The 9,891-nt window shown below is 35.4% G+C and overlaps 1 protein-coding gene across 1 annotated transcript; it reads left to right on the forward strand.

Annotated features, from left to right (window-relative positions):
- Positions 1-5,231: 5,231 nt before the first annotated feature.
- LOC127192966 (olfactory receptor 140-like) lies at positions 5,232-6,176 on the forward strand. The gene has a single exon (XM_051150344.1). The coding sequence runs from the start codon at positions 5,244-5,246 to the stop codon at positions 6,174-6,176; it is 933 nt and encodes a 310-aa protein (XP_051006301.1). The 5' UTR covers positions 5,232-5,243.
- Positions 6,177-9,891: the final 3,715 nt, after the last annotated feature.

Raw genomic sequence — 9,891 nt, forward strand, 5'->3', positions numbered from 1 at the left:
AAAATGGGGAATAGCCTTGAACACATTGGCACAGAAGACAACTTCCTGAACGGAACACCAACAGCTCAGTCACTAAGATTAACAATTAATAAATAGGAACTCATGAAACTGAAAATCTTCTGTAAGACAAAGGACACCACCAAAAACAAACAACAAACAAACAAAACAAAGCAGCAGCCTACAGAATTAGAAATATCTTCACTAATTCTATATCTGACAAAAGGTTAATAACCAAAAGATATAAAGAACCAAAGAAGCTAGATATCAGCAAACCAAATCACCCGATTTAAATTGGGGCACAGATCTAAATGGAAAATTATTGACAGTAAAATCTTTAATGGCCAAGAAGCACTTAAAGAAATGTTTAATATCTTTGGTCATCAAGAAAATGCAAATCAAAAGGACTCTGAGATTCCATCTTACACCTACCAGAATGGCTAAGACAAAAAATTCAAGCAACAGCTCATGCTTGTGAGATGTGTAGCAAGAGCACCTTTCAATGGCTGGTGGAAGTAAAAACTTGTGCCACCATTTGGAAAGCAGCTTTTCAGAAAATAAGGAATAGCTTTACCTCAGGACTCAGATAGTCCACTCCTGAGTATATACCCAAAAAAGTTCCACCATACCACAAATACATTAGCTCATCTTTGTTCAGTGCAGCTTTATTTGTAGTAGCCAGAAACTGCAAACAACCTAGATGTCCCTCAGCCGAAGACTGGATAAAGAAAATGTGGCACATTTACACAATGGAATACTAATCAGCTGTTAAAAACAATGACATTGTGAAATTTGCAGTCAAACGGATAAAACTAGAAAAGATCATCCTGAGTGAGGTAACCCAAATCCCTGCTGAAAAAATGCATTAATGATACTCTGCTATACTTGAAAACAGGAACCTAGCATAACTGCCATCTGAGGGGCTTCATCCAGTAACTGAGGGAAACAAATATAAAGACCCACCACAAAACATTAGGTGGAGCTTGGGAATTCCATGGAAGACAGAGAAGGAACAATTGAAGGAGGTTGGGGGTCAAGGACACCACAAGAAAACCTACAGAATCAACAAGCATATGTGGCAGTTATACAGCCTGGTCTGATGTGAGAGCTCTGCCAGCATGACCAGGGCCGGTCTCTGGCTCTGGTGCCTTCTGTTGGATCCCCTTCTTGTAACTGGGCTGCCTTGTTTAGCTCAATAGGAGAAGATGTCCTAGTCTCACTGCAACTTGATATGCCAATGTGGATTGATATTCATGGGAGCCTTCCACTTTTCTGAGGAGACAGGGGAGGGGGAGATGAGAAGGGGGAACTTGGAAGAGAGAATGGAGGGGAAACTGCAATTGGGATGTAGAGTAAATAAATAAAAATTAATTAAAAAAAAACCCAAAAAATAAGCAGGTCAAATAGTACAAATGAAAGAGAAAAAAATTGGATTAAATTCTCTAACTTACTTTAACACATTCCTGAGTAGGTGAAATCAACCTTACTACAGCTGTAAATGCTGTAATTATGCTATGAGTTTATTGTATAGTTAATGTGAAAGTGTCTTAAATACATAAACCATGACGAGTCAGAGTACATCTTCCTTTAATAGTAGTTTAAGGCACATGAGAGGTGGGAGAGGGTTAATAGTATGTTATTAACTGATTCAACAAAATAAATAAGCTTGTTTTAATTCTCCTGATAGTAGAAGTGAGATAATCTCAGAGGAATTTAAGAAGATGAGATACTTCAAATTCCCATGTGCTTATGAAATAATTTTCTTTTTTTATTTCCTCCAACTGCCTGAGTCAGATTCAGAAGCATTGTCCTTAAGGGCTTATTTGAAAGGTGGTGTTAGGAAAGGTTAACGCTGACTGTTTAGGTGAGTTTATATTTAGAAGTTTCTGAGGAGCCAAGATAGGAACAAGATGTAGACTAGAGAGACTTGAAGTTATGTCTTTAGATCTGCTCTTCAGTAAATCTTTGTGCTGGAGGGCAAGACTGAATCACTCCATGCTTGATGTTTACTATTGGTTAAATAGAAACAGTAACATATTAATGGCTGAGTTTTAAGCTTGATTTTATAATTTACCTAACTATTGGTATTGTTTATAAAGGCAAGTGGGCTAAATTTCTTTATCTCTTAGGCTTCCAAGAACATGCACTTTTGTGTCTTCACAAAAGAATACAAGAGATGAGAAAGGAATAATGGAACATTCAGAAAGGCTTTGTAATTTCAAGAATGACTTTCTCAAGTAAGAATAATATATTAAAGAAAATATTAAGTGGAGGTGATAATTTAGCCATGTTTCCTCAGTGTATTCATTTTTACATTTTATGTACAATCTACACAATTACATTTTCTTCCAAATACATGTTTAATAATATAACAGTGTGCCATGTATATCAACTAAAAGGGTTTGAGTTTTTAACTCCTGAAGGCAGAAAGGGATGACTTTCTGAAAAGTGATTTTGATGACTTGGCGTTTGTACTCTTAGGTGTTTGTTAATGGTGTCCCTCCCTTCTTCACACACATGGAATTCATTTCCTATTGAAAGGGCTGCCCTTGGGAAAGTGCTGAGGTGGTCCTACACATGTGGCTGTTAAAGAGGTGAGTAAAAGCATAGTGATTGGTCAAACCTACAGCTTTCAGATTTATGTCTGAGGGTGAGCCAAATTCAAGAACTTCTTTCTTGGCAAAAGTCTAAATAATCCGACTTGATAACAATCAGGGACTGATTGGTGCCTCGTGTCCCCTAATTCTAAGTCTCTTGTCACAAGATGTCATACTTGTGTTTCAACACAATGGAAAATTCGGGTACATCCTTCAAGACTGGGAAGTGACAATACTATTTCCTCACCAGACTGTCCATTAAATCTCTAGTGTAAAAAAAAACCTAGAGGAATTAGATGAGAAAGGATGGAACTAACGAGGAGAGATTTTCTGTACGTGTTTGAAGGAGAGAGGCTGATGAGCAACAAAGTAGGACAAATATAAATTAATAAAAAACGTAGCAGAGTAACAACTCTTACAGATAAACATTATTTCTGCTAGAAAATTACACTTGACATTTGTATTAAACTGTAATTATGTGTGACAGTGTTACCACTTTCATAAGTGATGACATGTTGTTCTTAAAATGTTGATGAACATTAAGCAGCTGACGCTGGCAGCTTTTCCATACACATCTGTGTGGTTATGAGAACTGCTCGCCCACTCATCTTCACAGTTACTAAAGTCAAGTATCTTCAAATTACAGAATATAGTTAAGAGTCTTAGAATTCAAATACACTTTATTTACATTTCAAGGTAAAACTAGGGTTATGGTCTTCTAAGTGACATTAAACAGCTTCTTTAAATTCTCTAAGCCTCATTTATTTTACTTATTAAATAAGAATAATAGTTTACAACCATTATTGATATAAAGATTATTGAGCCTGTCTCTCGATAAGCCCTTGAGGAAACGCTGAATGTCCTAGCTGAGGTCTGCACATATGAAAATTTCTCAGCACGTACCAGTAGATTCTCTCCTGGGGGTGATATACATAAAAACGCTGGAGCAATTTTTAATATTCTTTTTCTGTTGTATTTTATGCCATACAACCATTTTTATTTGAACTGTCCTTTCAATGGGATCCTGACCTCATGACCTACACAACCCAACTAGTCTCTTGCTCCTCTGCTCACTCTTCTGTAACTTGTTCTTCATAGAGTGGTTAAAGACATCTAGTTAGAGCACAAAGCATAAGTCACATCACATCTATCTTTTGTGTAAAATGTTCTGGAGGTATAAATTGTCATCTAAAATGAAGTCACATTCTTTTTTTTTTATTAATTTATTCTTGTTACATCTCAATGTTTATTCCATCCCTTGCATCCTCCCATTCTTCCCTCCCTCCCATTTGCCCCTTATTCCCCTCCCCTATGACTGTTCCTGAAGGGGATTACCTCCCCCTGTATATGCTCATAGGATATCAAGTCTCTTCTTGGCAACCTGCTGTCCTTCCTCTGAGTGCCACCAGGTCTGCCCTCCAGGGGACATGGTCAAATGTTATGGTATGTAAAACTGCACGATCTGCGATTAACTCATTTTGTTCACTGAACCTAGCCCCACAGTGCGCTAGGTTACTGATACAAGCTCTGCTTCTCCCATGGATCATTTCCCCAGTTGGCATTTCCATCTGGAGCTTTATAGTCCATGTATTCTTAGCTTCTTCCTTATTCACTTCCAGTTTCAATATGTATTTCAAATCAGTGAAGACTTAGTTTATTTCCCGATAGAAAGTGAAGGTTTCTCAAAGACCCCACGATAGTTATTTTGTTGTTATTCTCAGGTGCTGCACTCTGATCATCTATATAACGCTATTTTTGACTCATCATATTCAATTACTATGAGATATGAAAATAGACTTTATCTTTGTTTTTAATTATATATATTCATATGATTACTGAAATGCACATAATAAATAATAAATATAACATATATAAATATAATAAATATTTGAGTATGATCTTTTAAATTAATTGCCAAACAAATCTTGTTAATAAGGACACTTAAAACTGTATCCCACTTGTGTAATACGTAACAGAGTGAGAGAGAGAGAGAGAGAGAGAGAGAGAGAGAGAGAGAGAGACAGACAGACAGACAGACAGAGGCAGAGAGAGACAGAGAGGCAGAGAGAGACAGAGAGACAAAGAGACAGATAGACAGACGGATGGGCAGACAGCCAGCCAGACAGACAGGTGGACACTAATACTTACACACACTGATACATATATGCTCCATGGCTACACTATTTATTTGAGATTAGTTTTAGGTTAATAAACAACTATGCCTATAGTATTTAACTCTGGGTGAGTATGAAATTAAGAGTTTCATCTCAAGTTTTAAAATACCATATTATGTTTCTGCTTGAGTTCAAATTAAAATAAATCCCCAATACAGTGACAGAAAAACCCATGCTGAACACAGAGGAAAAATGTGTGACATGTGTGATTTTCCGCCAAATTTTTATTGACCACAAGTCAGAAGATTGCAACATCTTTATAAGATAATGAAACTTATTTGTTTTTATTAAAAATAAAATATTAAAAAGATGAGATAGCTTGTTTCTTTTTCTCTGCATACCATGAAAAATAATTTTTATTATTAAAATGATTTTTTTCTTATCTTAAAACAATAAAGTTTCTCATCATATTTCCTAATAAAATTCTTTTTTTCCAGGCTAACCCAGCAGCCCTGAGCTCCCCTGCAGTATTCAGATGAAAGAAAACAGAATGAATGTGACTGAATTCATCCTCACGGGACTGACACAGAATCCCCAGCTTCAGAGAATTCTACTTCTGGTGTTACTCATCACCTACATCATCACTGTCACAGGAAACCTGCTCATTGTAGGGACCATAGTCTGTAGCCAGACATTGAACTCCCCAATGTACTTCTTCCTGTCTTTTTTATCTCTGATAGATGCATGCTATTCCTCTTCTATTGTTCCTAAAATGCTGGCAGATTTGCTATCAGGGACAAAAGCCATCTCATTCCATGGCTGCATGATGCAACTTTTTGTTGAACATTTTTTAGGAGCTTCAGAGATTGTCCTTCTTGTGGTCATGGCCTATGACCGCTATGTGGCCATCTGTAGACCTCTGCACTATGTCACCAGGATGAACCACCGCAATTGCTGTCTCCTAGTGGGGGTGTGTTGGATAATGGGTTTTATCCACTCTTTTGGGCAAATCCTTGTTGCTCTCTGGATCCCTTTCTGTGGGCCTAATATCATGGACCATTTCTGTTGTGATATTTTCCCTCTACTACAACTGGCCTGTGCTGACACTTTCCTCCTTGGTCTACTGGTTGCTGCCAATGGTGGTGTCATCCCTGTGATCACCTTCACAATGCTGCTGATGTCCTATGTGGTCATTCTGTCCTCCCTGAGGACACATAGCTCTGCAGGGAGGAAAAAGGCTCTCTCTACATGTAGCTCCCATATTACAGTTGTTGTCTTGTTCTTTGTGCCCTGTATTTATACATACATGCGACCAGTAACCACTTTTCATATGGATAAAGCCATAGCAGTGTTTTACACTCTTATTACTCCCATGTTAAATCCAATTATTTACACTGTAAGGAATGCAGAGGTTAAAAATGCCATTAGAATGTTACTTAAAAATAATTCAATTTTGGATAAGAAATGATTTTAATAAATAGTTTATTTTTTATCCCCTCATAATATTGCCTCTTATTAATGAGAAATAAATTTGAACATCCTTAGTGGTGCCTAAAAGCATTAATAGTGTTAAAACTTTGCATGCGTATTTCTCTATACAGATATATCTGTTTTGTTTTTAAATTAAGCACAAAAAGTTAAATACAATTAGTTATGTATAAAAATTATAGTAGTATGAACATGCTACTTGCATTTATAATGATTATTTATTGAAGTCAGAGTTACTCAAACTCAAGCACAGTGATCTCATGAGAATCCATGCTGATACCTCAGCAACTATTTAAATATTAAATTATGGATAGAGTACACAATGTAGAAATGATGGACTAGTGGAAAATTCTTGTCCTATGTGGTATCCAACGGGATGACAGGAAATCTCTTCACATGATAAAAAAAAAGCATGCATTGAAATTTATAAATTACTTTTAGAACTTTCTATTTAATGTTTTAATGAATTTACTTATTATTGACTAGGAGACTATGCCAAATGGAGATTCATTTATCAAAAAATTCTTTCTTAAACTACTTAGCTGTTTCCTATAGCCTATGTTATAATTATACCATTTTAATAAAGGAAATGAAATGTAGCTCATAAAACTGAAATAACAGACCAAGATTATGAGAACTAGTAGTCATGTTCCATTACTTTAGATTTAAATTACATGCTTTCAAATATTTCAAATACTATAAAATACTGTCTTGGGCCAGAAAGTTCTCATTTTGTATACACTTCTATTTTCTGCTCTAAAAGTTGCACATTGTAGAGATAGTGTTGGTTCTCAAACGATGCTGTGAGGAGCTAAGGTAATAAGAAATCCTGTTTGGAAGTAGGATAGTTGGTAAAAATTGCTCCCCTTGCTGTGTATTTGCTCTGTCTGATTTCAAAGTTTTCTTAGGTTTCTTTTAGCATTGGATTGAAGCTGTGTTTCTAAAATTCATCATATGTAGTTCTATATAAGCAATTTATGTGTCAGCCTATGGTCATAAAACCTTAAAAAATTAGAATCTGATAATTATTTAAAACATAAAACAGGTAAATCAGCCTTGAAGCCAAATATCCCTCACTCTGCAGCTTATAGTATTTTATTAGATGATATTCTTGATGATTAATTATAAAATAGGCTTGATGTATGAATTACCTTTTAATTATGTTTTAGGAAGTGTTACTTCTTAAATTTAAAATCATCAGCTGTGATTAAATGCAGGTGTTTTCAAAATTACAAGAATCTACATAAAACAATCTTACTTTTAAAGAGTTAGTTTTATGTTCAGTTCACTGAATGTGGAATCCTGTCCAGAACTTTCCTTTAGGAGCTGGAGAGCTTGCTCAGTGGTTAGGATTACCTGATGCTGTAGGAGATGCCTGAGTTTATGTTCAGCATCCACATGGCAACCATGTATAACTCTAGGCTAGGAAGTCCACCACTCTCCTCTCTTCTCAGTGGGTACTGCACGTGCATGGTGTGCTTACATACATTCAGGCAAAACACTCACACACAAATGTAAATAATTCTTAAAATACTTCTTTAGGATGTGGATTATAATTTTGATAAACAGAAAACAGGAATGATTATTTTATAGTTGACCAAAGAAAACATTTTAATTCTAAATAATGTACCTTGCTTATAAGATTCTGTTCTGAATAACTATTGGATAGTTTTAGAAAAGTAGTCTCTTTTAATAGTTTATATGTGTAGTCATGACCTCTTTATTGCCAAATTTTAACCTATCCAGTTTTTTATCTCATGGTGTTAACATATATTTTATGATGGAATCAGTAGATTCTGTGCTGTAACAATACTTATAAATCATCATGAATACAGAGGCACTTTGGAGAGTAAGAACACAGGCATTGGATTGGAGAGACATAGATTTATTTATCATTTTGTCACTATACCCCATCCCTTTACCTCCTTTAATTGATCCTATCTCTATAATCCATTTATTCAGATCACTTAGAAGATGAACACATTCTGGTACTCTTTCCATGTTTATTTATTTACTTATTTATAAGTTTTCACACAATATAATTTTATCATGTAATTTCCCTTGCCCACCTCCTCTGAGGACATACTGACCACTCTACCTACCCCATTTTATGTTTTCCCCTTAAAAATACCCAAAGACAAAACTTTAAAGACCAAAATAACAAACACACACAAACAAAACAAAAATCACATAGTCTCTTCTGTGTTGGTCAATTACTCTTGAGTGTGGGTCTTGCTCTGAAGTATGTTTGATATACCCAGTGTCACTTCATTGGAAAAAATGATTTTTTCTCCTAGCAGATATTAATTGTGAATACGTTTTTTATAGGAATGGAACTTAGAAGTCCTCAGTATGTGTTCTTATTTAAATTCAACTTTTAACTAGTGGCTGGTTACTCCCATAACATTTATGCTACTATGCACTAGCATAGGCTGCTGGGTTGACATGGTAGGAAACAGGGTTCTGAGGTAAGTGAATTTGATCAATACCTTTCTCTTCTGGTAGCATGCGCAGTACCTTCCGGCACCATGAGTGCTACAAGTCTTTGCATAAATTGAAAACTATAATCTTAAGCCTCATATGAAAACACACACATACACACTTGCTCAAATAATCATTAATAAAAGAACTGTTAGAAGTATAACCATCTTATATTACACATTGTATTATAGAGCTATAACAATAAAATTGACATTTTATTGGCATAAAAACAAACATGCTGATCAATGAGTAAAAACTGAAGACCCAGACTTAACTCTATACACTGACTTTTGACAAATAAGACAAAACTATACAACAGATAGCTGTGGGTTTTGGTCTTTTAAAAAATACTTTATTGCATGTTCTTTAATGCCTCTACCTCCCTTCCAACTCACCTACTCTAGATAGGAGAGGAAGAAGGTCAATTTGGACAGGAAAAGTAGACCTTTTTTAAGACTCAGTTCCTTGAGGCAATTCCACTCTTCGTCATCAGGATTCCAGAAGACTCATTAAACGGAAAACCAGAAGGTCAGCAAAAGTGACCACAACCGCAGCAGCTGGAACCCAGAACCTAGAAACACTGTCTTGGAGCATTTCTCTCTAGGAGCATCTTGTTAATCATTTTCTTTTGTTACTGTGCCACATGTCACTCACATTGACTGTATTTTCTCAGGAAAATAACACTTTTTTAAATTTAGAAGACCTATTTAAATGTAACAAATTATATGTGATTGTATGCAAGAATACGCCTGGATACATTTGAATTCAATTTAATTCTAATTTTCACTTAGCCTTTGTGGGTCTGTGGATTGTAGCATGGTTGTTCATTGCTTAATAGCTGATCTCCACCTGTAAGTGAGAAAATACCATGTTTATCTGTCTGACTCAGGGTTACCTCACTCAGGATGATCTTTTCTAATTTTATATATTTTCCTGCAAATTTCATGATGTATTGTTTTTAAAAGTAAATATTGCTCCATTGTGTAAATGTAACACGATTTCTTTATCTGTTCTTTGGTTGAGGAACATCTAGTTTGTTTCCAGTTTCTAGTTATTGTAAATAAAACTGCTATGAACATAGTTGATTATGTGTCCTTGTGGCAGAATGGAGCATTTTTTGTATATAAAGGTATATGTATATAAAGGTTTATCTTGGTCTTGAGGTAGGTTTTAAATTTCTGAGGAACTGCCATAGTATTTTCTATAATGCTGTA

Source organism: Acomys russatus, chromosome 8, assembly GCF_903995435.1.
Source record: "Acomys russatus chromosome 8, mAcoRus1.1, whole genome shotgun sequence".
Lineage (NCBI taxonomy): Eukaryota > Metazoa > Chordata > Mammalia > Rodentia > Muridae > Acomys > Acomys russatus.